This window comes from Calidris pugnax, unplaced genomic scaffold (genome assembly GCF_001431845.1).
Source record: "Calidris pugnax isolate Ruff unplaced genomic scaffold, ASM143184v1 scaffold74, whole genome shotgun sequence".
NCBI lineage: Eukaryota > Metazoa > Chordata > Aves > Charadriiformes > Scolopacidae > Calidris > Calidris pugnax.
In genome coordinates, this window is record NW_015090790.1 from 141,148 (window position 1) to 162,145 (window position 20,998).

The following is a 20,998-nucleotide window of genomic DNA, read 5'->3' on the forward strand; positions in this document are numbered from 1 at the left end:
GTCTGTGAGCATGTCTCCCATGGGTCCTTGGTCCAAATCGCTCAAATCAGAGTGTCATTTGCCTACAAGTGAGATCTTGTTTAGCCTAAATACAATTGACATGAGCAGAGCTGTCCCTAACTTGGCCAGGAACGGGCTGTGTTGGTGGCTTTCCAGCCCAGACCATTGTTTTGAGGATCTGAAGGTCCAGTTTTGTTAGTGCCGGTGGTTGGTGTGCCTGTCTCCAGCCACAGTTCGTCACAAAGCCATTGGAAGCCCAGACCTCATCAGCATCTGTGCGAAGGAGTAGTTGTAAAAGAATTGTTTGTTTATAGCAATAGGGTGTAAAAATGCACTTGTTGAAAACCTTCTGAGTTAAGGATAGCCTTGAGCACATGCTAAAGAGCCCACCTGGATCCACCCCAGGACAGCTGCAGCTTCAGTTGTCCTTATTCTCATCCCAGCATAGTTTCAGGGAGAAAGGCAGTCATTATTTTTGAATCACTGTGGCTCAAGCGTGCTCTGTGAGCACAGCTGCGAGCAGCAGAGCCACCGGGCTCTGCCTGGAGCCAGCAAAGCTCAACCTGCACCTCTTTCTTTTTCCAGGATAAACCATTATCAGCAAAGGCTGCAGTCCCTCTACTTCAAGAAGAAATTTGCAGAGAGAGTTGCAGAAGTCAAACCCAAGGTTGAAGGCAAGTGACCTGACCTGCTGAGGGGCTCTGTGTCGGCACGGGGAGCGCTCTCAGGAAGAGCATCCCTCCGTGCCAGGGCAAGCCCGGTCGGCATGGAGGTTGTGGTGTCACAGGGGAAGGGAGGGAGCTGATGGTCACTCTTTGGCAATGGGGACGCTGAAGGGGTTGCTGCAAGAAGAGGGGACCGGTGTGCTGCCGTGGCAGGGGGTAATGTCCCACTGCTCTCTGCTTTCAGCCATCCGCGCTGGCTCCAAGGCGGTGCTGCAGAGCAGCAGCCTCCAGCAGCTGCTGGAGGTGGTCCTGGCCTTCGGGAACTACATGAACAAGGGCCAGAGGGGCAACGCCTTCGGGTTTAAGATCTCCAGCCTCAACAAGATCGCAGATACCAAGTCCAGCATTGACAAGTGAGCAGCCCCTGCGCTCCTCCTCAGTAGCGTCCGTGGGCCCCAGGGATGTTGGGGCAATGAAGGGGCTATTGGTGTCGCCTCTGGGACATGGGTAGATGGGAGCTGTCCCCTCCCTCCTGCTTCCCCATCTGGCACATCGAATGATGCAAGTGTCCATTTTTTGAGCGGGACAGATTTCCAGGGAAGCTGAGCTGCAGATCAGCATGGGGATTGATGGGGGCTTTCCTTCCTGGGCTGGCTAAACAGCAGCCAAAGCTGATTAGGAGTATCATCCTCCAAATGCTTTTTCCTCCCGTTTTAAGAAACCAAGAGCTGTCATGCCGTGATGCAGTGGCTGGAGAAGTGTCTAGGTCCCAGGGGTCCTCTCCACTGGAAGCCCCTCTGCAGCCTCCCCAAGCTGCCGCAGCCATCACCTTGTTTGCTCTCCCCTCACTGAGCTCCATGCGTAGAGTGAGAGGAGCTGGGTCAGGTCTCAGACCTGCCTGGTGTCATCCATCAGTAAAGATGGATGGGAGGATGGGAGCAGTAATGTCACATCACCTCTCCTGGGTCTCTCCTGTGAAGGGCCCTTGCTTGCAGGACCAGGCTGCTCTGCAATGTGGCTATGCAGGGGACAGACCCATCCCATGTCCCCCAGACAGGCAGCAAGCAGGATCCTTGCAGAAATCCCAAAATAGTTTATCACCAGGGTTGGGTGTTACTAGTTTATTACCAGGATTGTGTTGTGAGAACACTGGTGAAAACAGTGTTTTCCCCTGAGCTCTCGGCTCCCCGTGGTGCCGCCATGCTGACCTCACCGCTCCTCTCTCCTAGGAACATCACTCTTCTGCACTATCTCATCACTGTCGTTGAAAAGAAATATCCCAAAGTCCTCCACCTGCACGAGGAGCTGCGAGACATCCCCCAGGCAGCCAAAGTCAAGTAAGCAGAGATTTAGGTGGCACATAGGGAGAGCCAGGAGCCCTTTTCCCCTCACTTCAGCCTGCCTTTCCCTGTCGCCCTCCTGGGCAGATCCCAACCACCAGGCTCCCGAGAGCAGCCCAAGAGACGGGCACAAACATCACCTGGTGGCTTTAAATCTCAGCCCTTGCAATAAAGGGCTGTGAGCCTCCGACTGTGAGGGAGGGGAGCTGCTTGGAGCCAGCCGTTTCCTGTTGTTATCTCACCACAGAAGCATTTAATTAATTTCTAATGGTACGTTAAGTAATCTGGGAGGAAGTGGTTGCGGTGCGGCTGCAGATAAAGGGCAGCTGTTTGTATGTGTGTGGTGGGGAGGCTTTGCCTGCAGCATGGGCAGGACCAGGCAGCGGTGCGAGGGGCTCCCCTGCCTCCAGGTCCTGCCTGGCCCCCGTTTCCCCGCCGAGATGGAGCTTCTGGTATTTGCAACAACCTTTTAGCAACCTGCCTGTCTCCCTGTGACCTGTTCGGAGCAGGCTGCTGCTGTCTTCTTGCCAGTGGAGTCCCTCGTTCAGCAAAGCCCTTAGACACACACTGGACTTTTAAGTACAGGAGCAATCTGCTGTTGCTCTGCAAAGCCCTCGAGTAGGCACTGAAGTCCCCCTGAAATGATTGAGCCTCTGTTTTCGTTTTAAAGTTCGGTATGAGTTTATGGGCTTCACTGCTTCGGGGACCTGAGCAGCAGTTCTGCAGTCAGCATGCACTGCTTTAGCTGTGGACGTGAAAAGGGTCTGAAACTGCACCTTCTTGCAGAAGGGATGGCAAATACACAAGGAGTTTACAGGGCTCGAGGGTCTTTCAAGTTTCAAAGTCCTCTCGTAGTGATAGCGGCTTCTCGACAGAAGGTCTGTGATGTGCAAAGCAAGCATCCTCACACTTAAAATGTAAAGTAATTGTCGACCATATGGATTAAACAAAGCGACAGGACAAATCCTGGCATGTGAGGAGGGGTGTTGGGCTGCTGCGCTCGCAGGCAGTGGCTGAGAGCACAGCTGAGCAGGGCACGCTCCCTCGGCAGCGCCGGCTCCCACTTTCTCATGCTGGTGTGTCTGCAGCTGCTGCACAGATACATCCCTGGGAAAGAAAGCGTCTGCGCAGAAGATTTCCCCCCCCTCCCCTAAACTTTATCATTTTTCTCTAAACTCGACACCATATGTAATATTTGGGCTTGGTCCAATCTAGAGTGAAAGAAAAAAGTTTCTAAAGCTCTAGAAAACCCTAAATTCCCCTTAGCCCTGCAGCTGTGAAGCAAAATTGCCGCCTCTGTCAATCCCACTGCTGGTAATGAACTGCTGGAGCACAGGGCTCCCAAAACTGCATTTTCCCAGACTAAACCTGCCAGGAACGCTTGCTCCATGACCCGACATCAGCGTTTCCAGGGACCCTAACCCTAGAACAGACACTCCTGGAAAGACATCAAGACTGTGATCATCGAGTCTTTGTGAGAAAGCTTCCACGCAGATGTAGTGGTAGAAACCTGTAAGCACTTGAACTTCACTCATCAGGGGCTTGAGCCCTGTATAAACACAGTTAGTGCCAGATGTGATAATTTATTTTTATTTCTCTATTTTTGGGCTCGCTCTCTTTATGAAAGCCTTGCTGCTCAGAATGACACTTTGCATGACATACACATAACTGTAGTTCCCTGAAACACTGTCCGTTGCATGGTGGGACAGCAAGCCTATCTTCTGCTTGCCCTCAAGAGGGGAAGAGAAATCCCGACGAAACTCTCTCCTGAGCTCTTATTTTGCTTGGAGAGGTCTGGAGACTGCTGAGCTTGCTTGTCCCCTCGATTAAAAATACTGAAAAGCACTTTGCTTCAAAACAAGCAACTGCAGCTACTTTGAGATGGGTGGCTGTCCTAGCTCGGTGGCTGTCCTAGCTCAGAGGCTGTCAGCCCAATTTACTGCTCAAAACATGCTGGTCTGCACACAGGTGACAATGTGTGCAGCACCGGGGTCTTTTCAGTGGAAAAGCACAGTTGAGTTGGTTAGAGAGCTGTAGAATTTGCTGGGGAAGGATGAAAATTAATATCCTGCCATTTCCAACAGCATGACCGAGCTGGAGAAAGAAATAAACACTCTGAGGAGCGGCCTGAGAGCTGTGGAGACTGTAAGTATTATTTAAATCAAATATAGCCCATCCTGGCTCTGAGCACTGCAGAACCCCTCCTTAGGGAGGCAGGTGAGGGAGCTCCCAGGGAAGCTGTTTTTATCTCACATCCTGGAGATCAGTTTGGCTCTCCTTCCTGCCCTGCACGTGCGTCTGTCTTCTCAGGGCTGTTTTTTGGCACCAAAGTTACTGTATGTGGTTAGGCCTGTGCGTGGTTTAATCTAATGAGCCAAGGGAGGCTGAGTGAGTTTAGTGATGGTGCCTGCTGAAGACCTGGGATGTGCCAAGGGCTCTCCCTTTGACTGTAAAACCCCGGAGGGCTGGGGCTCAGGCTGAGGAGCCCAGCTGGAGTGGTGATGAAATGGTGGAGGTATCCCGAAGGAATCGCTCTCCTGCTCAATTACGCCACTTCCGTCATCTTTCCTGTGGGATTTGGCCTCAAAAGTGTAGTGTAGGCGTGATATTGTAAACCAGGGTAATACGTGGCCTCACGCATGGCAGGAGGGAGCAGAAGTGGCAGTGCTGCCAGTCACCTGTGGTGATGATGCAGGCACTCACCCAACAGAACTACCAGAGGTCGATGGTATTTCTGTCCCTCCATCAGCCAGGGCCTGGCCAGATTTGCACCTTTTTTTTTTTTCCCCATAGGAGCTGGACTTCCAGAAGTCTCAGGTTCAGCAAACAGGCGACAAGTTTGTGGCTGTCGTCAGCCAGTTCATCACATTAGCCAGCTTCAGCTTCTCGGATGTCGAAGATCTTCTGACGGAAGCGAAAGAGCTGGTAAGGTCACCAACGTCCTTGAGGTCTGGGTAGCATTTCAGCCTTTCTTCCAGCCAACAGGAGAGGGATGGTCCTGGCCTTTCCAGAGCACATGCTCCCCCACGAGATCATGCAAGTGTCCTGCTGAGACCCTGACATGAGAAAGGTGCTGGGCTGGTCTTCATGGACTGGTTGAAGTGGGTGGGTGGGTACATCTCTCTCTGTCCCCAGGGCCTTTTTTCTGCTCCACAACCCAGCATGCCAGGGGTTTGCAGGTCAGGCCAACAGACTGCTGCTGGGACTCAAGATGTGCTGTAGAAAGCTGTGAGATACCTGTCTCATTTTTTGGAAGTGCAAAGCAGGTGCTAGCCATGGGAGAGTTGTGTGCATCAGGGGAGGAGATGATAGGTCATTTTTGAGGATCTGAGTCTTGGTTAACCAAGAGCTTCCACTTGAGCCTAGAGAGCTTGCTTTGCTTTCTGTGTTTTAAAATGGAAATATACCAGTTTTGGTGGTTTTAGAGTTAGGACTATGACAGGTTGGCCATCTTGTCCAATGAAGGCTGAAGGTGGCAAGAAAGCAGGGTGTTCTGTCTGGTGTTGATGGAATAGGAGGAAAAAATGCAACCAGATCTTCAGGCTGGACATGAGGTCACCCAGAGGTTGATATCAGAGACCAGGGTGACTCTACTTCTATAGGGCAAAATGACATTGATACGTAACTTCAGTCTGAGACCTCTCCAGAGAAGAGGGAGAGGAGCTCAGTGACATAAGTTGAGGCCACCTTCAGACCTGGTTAGAGAAGGTACTTAAAAGATTCACGTTCCCCAGAGTAATACCTTGGTGCGTGCTTTGCAGCCATGTGCAATGACCTCTTCCCATGTTGCCCTTTTCTCCCTACCAGACTGGCTTAAATCACAGCAATGGGTTGGCCATTGGCTACCTCTCTGATTCCCAAGCACCTTTTGCTTCCCCTCTTTCAGCAAAGGGGCCCACATCTGGTTTCTATTTCCTCCAAGAAGAATCCTCCAGTATCTCCTCCCTGGCCTTCATCTAGATTGAAATGGCAGGGAGGTTGTCCAGCACAGGCCATTTTATAGTTCCCATCCTTGTGCCACTGCATGAGCTACCTCTGCAAAGACAGAAGTTACCAAGTGTCACCACCTCCTTCTCCCTGGCTGTACCAATGTCCAGGTGGCACTGGCCTTCAGACCATCCACCCATGCTTGGGAATTATGATTGACCATTGCCTTCCTGAAGCCATGGCTAACCCAGGCCACCCTTTCAAACTGCTGATGGTAACCTGGCAGATCTTCTCTGCAGTGGAGACAGTGACAAATGCTCTGCTAGCTGTCTCGTCATCTGCTGACTTGGCTGGATCTGGAGGAGAAGGTCTGGTCATGGTCCCCTGCACCCATCAAAGTCCACTCTGAAGCAATATGCAGCTGTTCCCATGGTTATAGGATAGAATGGGCTGTGCAAAGTGCACCAGCTCCTTGCTTTTTAAACACATGTCCAGATTCAAATTGTGTTACTGATTTCTCTTAGGAAAGTAGAAACATCATTGTTTTATAAACTATATATCCTGCAAGGGTAGTATTTTCAGCCTTTCCCCCTCTACCAGAATCTCCTGTAACGTGGCAGAGAATTAAATATCTTGATGAAAATGAACAAGAATAACCTCAATTATTTTGACTTACACAGTGGCACTTCTCAGATTCCTCCCTGCATCTTGCAGTCCTAAGTCTCTTAAGTAAACAAAGGAATAAAAACACCCTAAATGTCTTTTAAAGAGCCTGGGGCACCCCTGCAAATAAAATGAAATCATACAGGCAGGCTTTAAAAACGTTCCACTCTGTCTACCCAGCAAAATCAAAGCAACTAATAAATCTGTTTGTGCTTTGATTTTGTTTTTCTTTTCTTTTAAGCGCCTTTATCTCCAGAATGCACCATCACAATTTTAGCAAACTTTCTGTGCACAAAGAGTCTCCTTTAAACTTGGAAGTGAGAACAAAGGATGTCAATCCCAAGGACAACTCAGAGGCTCCTTGGGGACCAGGACTCATCGGCAAATCGTGGTTGTCCTGTCCTGACCTTTGCTGTGGCCTCATTCGACTCCTTTACATTAATGGTGTGCAAATAGCACGAAAGGCCGGAAAACTCCCTATTTCCCTACCCGGGGCTGTGCCTGAGCCTGGGCAGAAACGTCTTTTAGAAGTTTCACCAACACATTTGGTTTCCATAGCAGAGCATGTGGCAATGATAAATAATACCCCAAAAATACTTCAAAGAAAAACTTAAAAGTACGAGTCTGCCTTGCCCTGCTGTGTTTACTATTGGGTTTATGTCTTTGGTAATCGGTCCCACAATATCTTGCTTCCTTGTTTTTACTGCTGCTTAGTTAATAAAGTTTAGCTGGGGCAGGGAGAGGCTCGGCAGAGCCAGAGGCAGGAAGGGCTGTGTGGGGAATGTTGTAGGAGAGGGGGCTCAGGAGCGATCCAGTCAGCTCTTACAGGGCAGCAGGTAAAACATCAGATGATTTCTTTCATGTGTAAGTCAAGGCTTGATGAATCAAAGCCCTACTCTCCACTGGAAGCATTTCTCTCCACTCCATCAGGCTTCCCGTGGCGGGTTTCGCCAATGCAGTGGATGTCTTCAAGACTAATGGACCCCTGTCTTCTCTCTCCCAGTTTTCCAAGGCTGTGAAGTATTTTGGAGAAGACACGGATAAAATACAACCTGACGAGTTCTTTGGCATCTTTGACCAGTTCCTTCAAGCTGTGACTGAGGCCAAGCAGGAGAACGAGAACATGAGGAGGAGGAAGGAGGAGGAGGAGCGCCGGGCACGCATGGAGGCACAGGTGAGCAGGCATCAGCAAGTCTGGCAGCACCATTGGGGCACCAGGGGATGGCAGCCATGACACGCTGTCCCCATGGTGGCACAGAGAGCACTGAAGACGGGTTAAGGAGCTTCTGTGCCCTAAACCCACTGGCTTTTCACTGTTGATTGCTTAATTAACTAATCATAGAATCATAGAATCATAGAATGGTTAGGGTTGGAAAGGACCTCAAAGGTCATCGAGTATGACCTTGGGTTGGTAAGATCTTGGAGGTAAAACGTGCAGCAGATCTGGTGCTGCCTGTGGACTACTGTGACCCACCAGCAGCAGCCATAGGAACCTGATGTACTTCAACAAAGGCCAGTGCAGGGTGCTGCACCTGGGGAGAAATAACCCCCTGCACCAGGACAGGTTGGGGGGGACCTGCTGGAGAGCAGCTCTGAAGAGAAAGACCTGGGAGTCCTGGTGGACTCCAGGATGACCATGAGCTAACAATGTGCCCTGGTGACCAAGAAGGCCAATGGCATCCTGGGGGGCATCAGGAAGAGTGGGACCAGCAGGAGGAGGGAGGTCATCCTGCCCCTCTGCTCTGCCCTGGGGAGGCCCCACCTAGAGCACTGGGTCCAGTTCTGGGCTCCCCAGTTCCAGAAGGACAGGGAACTGCTGGAGAGGGGACAGCAGAAGGCTACAAAGATGATGAGGGGCCTGGAGCATCTCTCTTATGAGGAGAGGCTGAGGGACTTTGGTCTTTTTAGTCTGGAGAAGAGAAGGCTGAGGGGGGATCTGATCAATGCTTATAAATACTTCAAGGGAGGGTGTCAAGAGGATGGGGTGGTCTTTCTTCAGTGGTGCCCAGGGACAGGACAAGAGGAAACGGGCACAAACTTGAACATCAGAAGTTCTAAACATGAGGAGGAACTTCTTTCCTGTGAGGGTGGTAAAACACTGGAACGGGCTGCCCAGGGAGGTGGTGGAGTCTCCTTCTCTGGTGACATTCCAAACTCACCTGGACACGTTCCTGTGGGACCTGCTGTGGGTGGACGTGCTTTGGCAGGGGGTTGGACTAGATGATCTCCAGAGGTCCCTTCCAGCCCCATGTGATTCTGTGGATCTCAGCCCATGGCTTGTATTGCTAACCCTGACAAGCTCTCATGTGCTAAGCAGCAGGGTGGGAAACTGCTTTTGTTTCATGGGTTTGGGTGTCACTGTATGTGTGTTGGGCACCCCTACAACCACCTGCATAAGAGTGAAATGTCTCCTTTCCCCCCTTCCCCCGTGGCACGCAGCTGAAGGAGCAGCGGGAGCGGGAGCGCAAGGCGAGGAAGGCGAAGGAGAGCGGGGAGGAAGGTGGTGAGTTCGATGACCTCGTCTCGGCCCTGCGCTCGGGCGAAGTCTTCGACAAGGACCTCTCCAAGCTGAAGCGCAACCGCAAGCGCATCGCCAGCCAGCTGGCCGACAGCGGCCGCGAGAGGCCCGTCACCAAGCTGAACTTCTGAAAAATAAGCGACAACAACAACAATAAAAGCCAACAAAACAAAGCGGGTTAGTCTTTTTGCGGTGGCCGGGGGAGGGGGCTATTCCCATTACGCTGCCTTGAGATTCAGAGCGAAACAGTGGCACCGCTCTTCCTCCCCACGGGCCAATGTGTGTGTGTACATACCGTGTATATAGCCAGGTCAGGAGCGTGAGTGGAGGTGCCTCCTCCCCTCCGACCCCCTCCCCCCCCCCGAAAAGTAGTTCTCCCCACGCACAAGCACAATGCCGTGTCAGCGGAGCCAGAGAGGACCCGACCCAGAGACACCTGTGGTCCCCACGGTCCCCAAAGACAACGGGAAGCCATTTCCCACCACTCTCCTGCTGGAACCCCCCTGGGCCGTTTGCCGGGGCGAGGGGGGGGGTGCCTTGTGCGCAAGGCAAGCGGTTTAAGCAGGAAAAGAAAAAAACAAAGTTGACTGAACTTAATGTGGGTTTGGTTTATTTTCTCATTGTGGTGGTCATTCCAAAAAAACTCGCCCGTCTGTGCTTTCGTGCCGGTTCCCGGCCCGGGCGCCCCCGGCGATGCTCTTCCCCTCATCCTTGGGAAATGCTCTTTTTTCCTCTTACCGCCGCCTTGCGAAAGGGAAAAGTTTACCCCAAAAGTGCTTATCGCTCTAACGGCACACAGATGTATTTATACTTTTACAACATCTTCTGGCCCAGGCTGATGGGAACGGTGGGTTCTCGGAGGAGACGAAGAGCACAGAATTTTGCGTTGTTGTTTTTTATTCTTGCTTTCTGTTCAATGGGACAAACTGTATCCTCTGTAGAGGTGGGTCAGGAGCGAGGGTCTCTGGTGTACAAAGGGGCTTTTTCTTTTCTCTTTTCTTTATTGACACACAGAAGCAGCGATGCCAAGAAATGCTCGTCTCTCAGCCAGGTCCTTTTTCAACTGGGTTGCTGTTCATTGTCATTGCAAATTTGTAAGCAGAACTACCTGTCAAATGTCAGTCCAAATAAAGACACAAAAAAAAATAATAATAATAATTCAAAGCTCTCAGGGAGTAATAATTTAATGATTTAGAAAATTAAGAATTGGAGAATAAAAAGTAACCACCTTAACATATTAACATTTCTATTCTTAAATTATGCTGAGTATATAGAGGACTGTTACTTTTTACTTTTATTTATTTGTGATGTGTTTTTTAAGAAAACAAAACAAAGCCTTTTTATACCACCAATACTTTTGTGATCCTTTTGTTTGTTTGTTCGTTTGTTCTTTTTCCTGTGGAGAGATGAGTTTGTCCCTGTTGCACTAGATACTAACACTATTTGAAATAAGGTTGGTTGTGTTTTTTTCTGTCAGATAATCGGTATTACTGGTGAGGTATGGGATGTCAGTTAACTATATGTACTGTATAGCAAAAGTGCTGTTTAAACTTTAATTTGTATTAAAAAAAAAATGGTTCTAAGCACCTGAAGGCCGCAGGGTCTGCGTGCTGAGTGAAAGCTGTGAAATCTCTCTTTAACCAGAGTTGTCAAGAGCTGTGTTTTTACCATTTTGTTCTTTTCTTCATTGCAACTTTTGACACACTGTAGACTTAAAAAAAAAAGAAAAAAAAAAAAAAAAGGACTTACTTTCTGAGTAGCATTTAAAAGCAGTAATAAATAAAGCAGGTAAGTGCAAAAAAAGTCCAGCACCTCGTATCCAAGCAGCTGCAAAACCTGCAAATTATGTTCAAAGGTGGAGTTAAGCACTTTGCTTTAAGAAGGAAGGGGAAATAAAGACAAAAGGTAATGATAATACTATTCCTTAACTGAAGTGCCTCTATTTATATTTTTTACTTATGGTTGAAAATGATGATACAATTGAGGGAATGGACTTTGGGGGGAATTTAAAATATATTAAAAAAAAAAGAAGGAAAAAAAAAGGTTAAAAAAAAAAAAGTCTGGCCTCTGATGGTTTAAGGAATGGTTGGTCACTTGTGTTTAATTTGAAAGGTGGTGGGAGTCTGAAAGGGTGATCGCCTCCTCGGGTCCCTGCCTGCGGGGCTCCACTGCCAGCACCTACCCCGGCTCCTGCCTCTGCAACCCCAGTGCCACATCAGGACCTTTCCCGACAGATTTCCTCTTGCTCTTCCAAACCTTGTTGTTGGGTTTTTGTTTTTGTTTTTTAAATTGTTTTACAACAGCCTCATTATCAGGCTGAGTTTGCCATTTCTTTGTTTTATTTCAAAAAAAAAAAAAAAAGAAAAAAGAAAAAAAAAAATTCTATCTCTATAAATAAATACAAAGGCTGTGTGCAGGTAATTCCATGTGCCAGTGTCGAAAACTACTTTTTAGATTGGTGCTGGTGTAAGTAGCCACTCTTTTTTCTTGGGTGTGTATTTTAAAGATGATTTTTTTTTTTTTAATAATGCCAAAAAGGAAAAAAAAAAATCCATAATAATTTGTAAACTGAAGTATATGTCTTGGACCTTATTTGCTTCGTAGTGACCAAGGTAGTCTGTTAGGTGCAAGGATGTTAGTAGTCTTAGCTAGCAGGAAATGCTGTGTAATGTTATGAGACTGTACATTTTCTAAGACAGCAATATGCAATAAAGAAAAACAATTTTGGTGAGTGTACATGGCAGAGCTGCGAGTTATTTTTTGGGAAGAAAAAAAAAAAGGGGGGATATATGGGCATTGAGATATGCACTGAAGAAAAAGCCGTCCACAAGTTGTTCTTTTTCAGGTCATTTCAGGTCATCCAGCATTTTCAGTCATTGCTGGAGTTGGCCAATACTCCACTGCTTGTCCCCCATGCTGAGTTTTAGGCACCCGGGGGCTTTTCCACCCTCCTTGCTTGCAGCAGCCTTGTGGTCGCCCACTTGGTGGTCTCTGAAACATCCCCCAGGTAGCAGCCCCATCCATTCCTCCCCGCTGCGCTGTTGCCGTTGCCTGTTCCCACCTTGGTACCAGATTTTCTGGGAGCCTCCATTGAGGCAGCCACCACTTTTGCATGGCAGGACAGGGTGTTCTCCCTTTCTCCAGCTGACGGTGCTGGCTGGGCTGGCCAATGTGCCTCCAGCGAGCCTGTAGCCACACCAGAGATGTTTTCTTGGCAGTAGCCCAAACCCCTCTTTGCCTATTCATGCTCATCATTGCCTTTCCCTCATCCATCTGGGCTATTTTCTGTGTTATTTCCCTTCTTTTTCCAGTGCTTTTTGCATTGTACCCAACGCTCCCAGATCCCACCATCTGTAGTGACGGGCATGCCTGCATCATGGCCAGACCCATAGACTTCCCCTTTTCATCAGAGCTTCCACCAGTATAACCAGTAAGAGGACACCAAGCCAGCACAGATGGGGTGTCTAACACGCCCCAGGGTTTGCTGGGGCCTCCTTTGGTCTCACTCAGTGCCTGGCTGGTGGACACGCAGCTTTCTCCTATTTCTATCTCCTGGCTGGGATGTATATATATAGTTATATGTACATGGCCCAGTGTTGGTCAGATTTGGGCTGGGGAGGGTGCAGGGCAGTGGTGATGCCACCATCGCAGTGCCCGGTGCTGCTCTGAAAGCTGCGTGGCTGTGCCGAAGGACCGAAGCAAAAGGGGAATGGCTTCTACTGCTCTTCCCTTCGTAATTCCCTGTGTCCCCATCATGGGGGGCTCTGGGGCGCATCCACAAATGGATGTGAACAAGCCCTACAGCCCAATGAGGACCTGAAATTCTGGTTAATGGCAGATTGCAGGTTTCCTGGCCCACATCAGTGTGTGACGCAGGATGGTCCCAGGAGAGGGAACATGGTGGCGGTGGGAGATGTGAGCAAGGACAGGGCATGGCTTTTGATTCAACCGAGATATTTGAAGGGGGAAAAAAGACTAGTGTCATGCAAGCTTCCTAGCCTACAAACCCTTTTTCAGGGCTGAAATAGCAGCGTTTATGGCTTGAGAATATAAATTTGAGGTACAACATTTGTCATCCCAGAGGAATGGGGACTAGGGTGGGCACTGCACTCAGCTGTGCTGTGTGAGGCCATCTCATCAGAAGCTCATGTCCACCAGCTGTGTTTTCACCTGAAAAAGGGCTTCTGTGCCCCAAATCCTGTCTGCTCCCTCCATTTTAAGCCATGGAGGAGGATGTGCTGAATGGGCCAAACCTGTCCAGACCTGCTGGTGCCAGGGGAACTGCTGGGCATGGTCCTCCCAGAGGAATTGCCCCATGGGGCCACCCACTTTGGTGGCACTAAGCCTGAGCCAGCCTTGGCTGTTGTCCACTCCAGCTGAGTGGCTTTCCCTGTTGCCAAAGTCTAGGGTGACTGGGAATCCCACTGGAGCGAAGAGCGTCAGGAATCCTCTCCTGCACTCAAATTGTGATCCTGGGCATCACACCCTGGCCTGGAAAAGGTGAGTCAAGAGGTTGAGATGATGACCTGATGCAGACACAGCATTGCATCCAAAGCTCAGCTCAGCAAGTAGGGCAGGCACAGCTCAACGGGGAGAAACCAGGCTCCCAGCACTGGTTTCCCAGCACTGCTGCTTCGGTGCCACTGGCAAGGAGCTTGCTGGACTTCATGTCCAAAACTATCTGTCTACTCCCAAGGGTGGGTACAATGGGAACAACGGATCCTGGAGACCCTCGGGAAAGTGGGGATGTTGCCAGTCCTGCTCCCACCCGTTGCTGCAGCTGGACCTGTCTCTGTCCCCATTGCCTATGGCACAGCTCAAGCAGATGTTCTGGGGTAAAACTGCTCTTTGGCCAATGGCATGACCTGGCACAGCCCGGTCACCAGAGCTGTGGCCCCTGTGCAGGGCTGGCATTGCTGGAGCGCTCCGGGAGCTGGCTCACCCCTCAGTGCAGAGACCAGCAGAGCAATAAAACCCCATGAAAGCACCTGGGTGTTTCTCTGCCTGCCCATGCTGTGGGGTGAACGTGCCCTTCAAGCTTCTGGGGGAGGACGGGAGAGGCCAAGATGACACAGAGGCTGAGGGGTGCAGGAGGGAGGCTGTGAGCCTCCTGTGAGCCTCCTGTCCCCATCCCCTCCCCTGCAGCAAACCCTACAGACATCTCTCCAGCGAGCTCTCCCTGGCATTGCTCAGGGTCCTGCCAGATACGCATCTGAAAAGGACAGTTTTGGCTTTAATCAGAGGCACTCTGACCATTTTACATTATTTTTAGCCTTAAACCAGGCTTGATGGGTGTGCGCAGGGGAGCCGGGAGCTTGTGCTGCCTGGCCCCAGCAGAGCCTCGGGAAAGGCAGCACCACCATCTGCTGGTGCTTTCCACACTTCATGGTTTTAGAGCTGTCTTGAGTATAGAATCAGTCCTGTCTCTTCCCTACCTCTGCTAGATCACTGCTATGGTCTGAAAAGTTCAGTGTTCTCTGGCTGTGCAACAGCCAAAATGCTAAATTTTATATTTAAGTTTCCCCCACCGTAGTTGAGGAGGAGTAATTTTAATTCTGTCCTTCATAATTGGAGTCAAATCGCCAAAGGTCACAATGTGTGGCTGTGCTGTGACTTTGGGCACTGCCCGGGTGGCAGTGTGTGTGTGTGTGCGCCTCTGTGTGTGTGTGTGTGTCTGTCTGTGCCTGCAGGCAACATAAGTGTGTGCGTGTGTTAGAGAAGCTAATGCAAAGTGCTTTCATTGGACACCTGAAGGCCACAAACTTGCCTCCACTGCTTTTGAAACCAAAACACGCTCCACTCCACCACAGTTCCCCCCAAAACTTGTCCCGATGATGGGCTCTATGTTGGGACCCTGTTTTCTGCAGGCTTCCCTTGCTAAAACCCAGCTTTCCTTGCCCTCTGTTGTCATGTTGCATGAACTCGGCCCTGAGGTGGAGTTTCCCAGTCCCTGAGGCAGCTCTCTGAAGATTGAACTGCCACTTTTCCATGACTTTCTTTACCGAAAGGTCCCTATTGCACCTTCTGCTCACCAGTCCACGCTCTCAGCTCAGCCGTGGCTCTGCAGGAGGGATAGGACACATGCCCTAAGTATTTGAGCACAGCGAGTAGAACTGCCCTAAACTAAGCTTAACCATAACAGCAAGTTTGGGAGACACGGGACAGCCAAACCGAGCTGTGCTCCTGCTGCCTAACCCATCCCCCTGGCTCTCCAAGGTGCCATCATCAGCAAAGCCGAGGTGGGAAGGTGCCTGTGGCTCTACCTGAGCTTTGGGCACTGCCAGGTACCAGGGGCTTTTCCACCGGCTTGAATTTGAGTACGTTCACACAGCTTTACCTTGCCAAGCTCTGTGCAGAGTATATCCTGGAGTCAAGGAAAGGTGAGGAAGACCCAACCTGCCTGAGACTCTCTTTACTGGGAAATCAAGAGTGTGAAGCATCCAGGCAAGACCTGTGGCAAATCCTTCCAATTTAATAGCAGGGACTGATCAGTAGTTGAGTTACATGTTCTGCAAAGAATCCGCAATTCAGACGCTGTATTCAAAATTTGCCACGACCTCAGGGACACTATATTAACAAATGTTCTGTAAAATGCAGCAGACTGGGCAGAGCAGCCACAGGCAAAGGTCATGGAGGAGCTCAAGTGCAGTGGCACATTCCGTTTCACTGGAGAAATAAGTGACCTGGTTTTTCAGAGCATTATTTTTCCCTGATGCTGAAAGTAGTTCAGAGCGTGTTTCTAGGTCGGGTAAGCAAATCACATTTATGTGGCTGTGAGGGAATTGTTGGGTGAGCAGTTCAAGAGAAATTTATCTTGCTGCTTTTGTCCACATCTATGACCCTGAGGGTTTTTAATTTGTAGGACTCATCCAGGCAGTTCCGTTCCTCACCAGCCGCAGCACCAGCATGTCTCCAGCTGCCCACTGCTGGGGAGATGCTTCCGCCTGCTCTGAGGGTGCACATTTCAGTGAAGCCCCCTGGTCAAGCTGCTGAGCACAAACCTAAATGTTTACGCCTGTGCATCAGTACTGCTGGCAGAAGCAGGTGAAGAAATTCCTGGTGCCTTGTTCTGGCCCCTGGGAGAAACATTCCTCCAGATGTAGAAGGGCAGTGCTGAATATTCCCACTCCTGATCGCCACCCTGGGAGCTGAGGAGTGTCATCTTCCAAAGTCACCTCCCCAAAGTCATCCCTGCTGCAACTTTCTGCTTCTCCTTATGGTTGTAAGGAGGAGAGGGTGTCTGCATGGCTGAAGGCAAAGGAGACAACCTGTGAAACACTGAGATTTGCAAATGCCTTTAAATTTTCAGTGCACACAACAATAAATACCCCTCTGATAAAAGGTGCAATCCTCTTTTCAGAACAAAGCTTTAAAAAAAAACAACCTTTTTTCAGTTTATGAATCTCTAGATGCTCCATTGTTTATTAGTTTCTGAGCTGACTATTTATGGAAGAGGTAAGTTTAAAAATAGTTTATAAATGCAAGGATAATGGATGCATAAAATTAAGGATCCGATATTTGGAAATTGCTCCGCAGTCAGTTCTGTGGGCTTGCGCCAGTGCTTGCCTTCCTGAAAGCAGCTGAACCTGGATGAACTCAGTGCCAGCGAGACAAGAAATAGCACAAATAACAAATGGCTCCTCTCAGAGTGAATTTACTTCCTCTGCTGAATCATAGCTGGATCTAGCTCATCTTTGATGATGAGCCCAGAAGCCTGTGGGCTTGTTGGTGTGCTGCTTCCCCCGGCACAAAGAGCTCCAGCAAGGCTTCTGGGCTTGACTGTTTCCTGAGCAGCAAGTACCAGCACAACCCCTCCTTGAGAGCTGCAGAGGGGCCAAGCTAAAACCAGTGACATCCTTTCTCCTACAGCGCAGACTTCATACCGCAGTGAGGATACGCACCAAACGAGCTAGCTGTTCCGTGGCCAGGGGATGGGAGTCGGGGTGCTGCTCTGCAGGTGACACATGAACTACAACCAGTCTGGCTTTGCCTGCTGTCTGTACTACACAAGGCTGATGAGTTCTGAGCTTGGACAGCTTTCTCTGCTTCTGTCCTCCCAGCATTACAGAGCACTGGAACTTACTCTAATGACTCTAAGCTGGAGGAGGTCATCCTCCCCCTCTGCTTTGCCCTGGGGAGTCACCTGGGGAGCCTGGAGTACCGTGTCCAGTTCTGGGCTCCCCAGGTCCAGAAGGACAGGGAGCTGCTGGAGAGGGGACAGCAGAGGGCTACAAAGATGATGAGGGGCCTGGAGCATCTCTCTTACGAGGAGAGGCTGAGAGACTTGGGTCTTTTTTGTCTGGAGAAGAGAAGGCTGAGGGGGGATCTGAGCAGTGGTGATAAATACTTCAAGGGAGGGGGTCAAGAGGATGGGGCGGTCTTTCTTCAGTGGTGTCCAGGGACAGGACAAGAGGAAACGGGCACAAACTTTAACATTGGAAGTTCTAAACATGAGGAGGAACTTCTTTCCTGTGAGGGTGGTAAAACCCTGGAATGGGCTGCTCAGGGAGGTGGTGGAGTCTCCTTCTCTGGAGACATTCAAACCCGCCTGGACATGTTCCTGTAGGACCTGCTCTGGGTGGACCTGCTTTGGCAGGGGGTTGGACTAGATGATCTCCAGAGGTCCCTTCCAACCCCATAGCATTCTGTGATTCTGTGTCTGTTGCTACAACTCATGGAGAAATGGGAACTCTGGGAAAGCAGAACCCCACAGATTTTCTTTGCTATCTCCTGAATTGCAATTAAAGTTTTCTATAAGTAAGTGTAAATGACTACTGGAACTATGGCAAAAGCTCCCGAAGCTGTGGAAATACCAGAGTGCTCTGTATGGCAAATTAGCCCACACCAATCTGTTACCACCTACCAGCTACCTAGGTAAGAATTAAACCTAATGTCATCATTCACAACCGGCTCTTTCACTTTACACAGGCCATACCTTGCTGTGGAAGGGCAAGAAATTCCCGTCCTACCCTTCTAACAAGTCACTAGTGTTCACTTGCTGTCAAAGAGCTTCTGTTTTCTGTCCAGCTTCTCTCTGAAGCAGTGCGAATACACCACTCAACTTCCAAAATCCAGGGTCTGCAGGGTAAAGTTACAGTGGCTCAGAAGTAGTCAAGGGTGAAATCTTTTCCTCGCGGGCTTCAGGAGCATCACAGAAGAAAATTAAAGTAATGTTCACAGCGTGAAAAATAGCTGCATTAAAATTTCACAAACATTTAGGTCTCTCTCTACTACCACTCATCTGGCAATTTTTTACAGAAGTTGCCTTCTCAAGACCGGGCTGGAAATGACACCAGGCTGAGACACTTTCATCTCCTCCATAAAAGACAATTTATTTCTTGCCTTACAAAATAATGATAGTATGTTCACTAGGGTCACAAACAGTTGAGAAAGCTGATAAAAGAGTAACACTGTATTTTTAAAGCCTGTACAAGGGAAAACACTGCCCGTCTTTCACACTTAACTGGTAAAGATGGTATCTGGTAAAGATAAAGGAAGATAAAGCAAAAGATAAAGGAAGGCCCAATCTTAGTTTCTGATTCAAAATACTAATTTAAGGCTTTAGGCCTTTGGATAATAAAATTATACTGACAAATTCATATGAATTTATGTTGTGCAACTGCACTTCCATTGTGTTATTTTCCTTTTTTTCACTAGCTGGCTTTTAAATATTATACTCCAAATGGATTGCTGCCATCAATACAACAATACCTGTTCTCTCCATATGCACATTTTCACATGCCTGAAAGCACATGAAGAGGGCATGGTATTGCTTTACCCCTGCTTTCAGATACTCACCTCTCTTGCATGGCTCCTCTAAACATGGTTAAAACCTTAGAGATGTGAGAGACTTCGGATGAGCTCAAAAAGAAAACACACACCTTGTGCACAAACTGAGTGATATCATAGCCTACAACCTTTTTCCTCAGTCTGTCTGAAGAACTCTCATTTCTCATATTCACAGTATTTTAAGCTGTGTTCCTGAAGAAAAAAAAAAAAAAGTGCTGCTGAAATTCTGACAACTGAGGTTTCATCTTCCTTTCCTTCCTTCCTGGTATCATACATCTTCCCTTTCACAACAATTAGTGTTTTGTTATGCTTAGGAGTTTGGGAAAAAAAATATATCATATTAATAGATCACTTTTTTAGCCTGTCCTACCATCTATGACTTTCTATCAGCACTTCCACATATAATGGCTTAAAGCAACATTTTCCTGCCATGATGCAGTTTTCACAGTGTGGTGTTTCCAGTGTCTTCCAGCTGCCAGTGCTCAGCTCTCAATTGCTTGTTTGGCACTTAACAAACAGCTCGCCCAGTCAGTTAATTTTGGCTGTGTTTGTGTCTGTTTCTTAGCTTCATTGTGGCACTTTCTACAGGACTGGAGCAAATGCTGTTTCTTCTTGCAGGCAGCTCTTATGCTGGCTGGGCACATCAGCTGCCTCCAGTGCACCAGGCCTGCTGAAAGAGAAAGGGCAGTTCCTTTCCCTGTGGAGTTCTTGCTGCTCGCAGACTGGGTAACCAAACCAGAGCCCACGCAATGGAGAAAAATCCACCCTGCGGCTCATGCAGTCCCATCACTCCAACTTCCTGGTAGTTTGGCTGCAAAAGACTCCCCACATTTCCTCAGGGAGACAGCCCTGGGACCCAATGCCTCCATCCTGGACCCTGATCCCTTCAGAGGCTGGTGTCAACAGTGTCCACCTTGGCCTGCAAGGCAGCCTCAGAGACGGTGTCCGGTTGCCCATCCCGGCAGAAGAGCACAGCGGGGTTCTTGCAGGCCCACATGGCCACCTCGCCCCCACTCACTGGGCTGGAGGAGGATGGGGCGCTGCCCGGGAGGCCGCTGTGCTTGTTGACGTAGCGTTCCCGGATGTGGTCAGCCCGGTTCCGGGGCTCCTGCTGGTGGCCCGGGACCAAGAGGTAGGCGGCCACATTGTTCCTAGTCCTGTAGCCACCCTCGCGGCTGTGCCGCAGCAGCATGGAGATGCTGGGGTTGCGGGCGGCGTAGATGAGGGGGTTGATGGCGCCGTTGGCCCAGGCCATCCCGCTGGCTACAGCATCCATGGTGGGCGAGAAGGGCAGGCAGCCGGCGGCAGCGGCCAGCCCCATGATGCAGTAGGGCCCCCAGCAGCAGATGATGGAGACGATCATGAGGAGGACGGTGGTGGCCGTGCGCATCTCCCCGTAGGCCCGCAGCAAGTGCCCGTAGGTGGTGAGGGGCCGCACGCGGCTCTCGGCCAGCCGCACCGTCCGGCAGATGTTGTAGTGGCAGAAGCACATGAGGGCGAAGGGCAGGAGGTAGCAGAACACGATGAGGGCTGCCCCGTAGGGCGGCCCCAGCCGGGAGGAGCCCCAGGGCAGCACATAGACACAGCGGTAGGCCCCAGGCCGGGCCTCCTGCTGCCCCTCGCCTGCCAGCCCGTACCAGGGCCCAGCCAGGGCCAGGGCGGCTAGCCAGACAGCGGCCAGGAGCTGGGCGGCGCGGCGGCGGCCCATCTTGTGTCGGGGCTGGCGGACGATGGCGCAGTAGCGGTCGAAGGAGAGGAGGGTCATGGTGAGGGTGGCGGCGATGCCCAGCCCGGCGTGGAGGGCAGCGCTGGCCAGGCAGAGGCGCTGCCCGAAAAGCCAGGCGCCGGGTGGGCGGCCGAGCAAGCTGAGGAAGGCCAAGGGCAAGCAGAGCAGGGCGCCCAGTAGCTCCGACAGCGACAGCGACAGCACGAAGGCGTTGGTGACCGTGCGGAGCTGCCGGTGCCGGGCGATCACCAGCACCACCGCCCCGTTGCCCAGCGCCGAGAGGGCGAATATGAGCAGCAGCGCCAGCGCCTGCGAGGCCAGCGCCGCCGCCGACCACTCCGCCGCCGCTCCCGCCGCCGCCCCGCCGCTC

The 20,998-nt window shown here is 50.4% G+C and overlaps 2 protein-coding genes across 2 annotated transcripts in view; one reads left to right on the forward strand and one right to left on the reverse strand.

Moving 5' to 3' along the window:
- Positions 1-10,882, forward strand: part of DAAM1 (dishevelled associated activator of morphogenesis 1) — a 75,624-nt gene extending 64,742 nt beyond the window's left edge. The window contains 7 exon segments of the mRNA XM_014966614.1: positions 586-674; positions 910-1,078; positions 1,895-2,002; positions 4,090-4,150; positions 4,799-4,930; positions 7,599-7,769; positions 9,035-10,882. Coding sequence (XP_014822100.1) covers positions 586-674; positions 910-1,078; positions 1,895-2,002; positions 4,090-4,150; positions 4,799-4,930; positions 7,599-7,769; positions 9,035-9,244 — 940 coding nt within the window. The 3' untranslated portion in view covers positions 9,245-10,882.
- Positions 10,883-18,439: 7,557 nt separating this feature from the next.
- The window catches only part of GPR135 (G protein-coupled receptor 135), a 2,747-nt gene continuing 188 nt past the window's right edge, over positions 18,440-20,998 (reverse strand). The window contains exon 2 of the mRNA XM_014966570.1: positions 18,440-20,995. Coding sequence (XP_014822056.1) covers positions 19,789-20,995 — 1,207 coding nt within the window. The 3' untranslated portion in view covers positions 18,440-19,788. The remainder of the gene's footprint in view (positions 20,996-20,998) is intronic.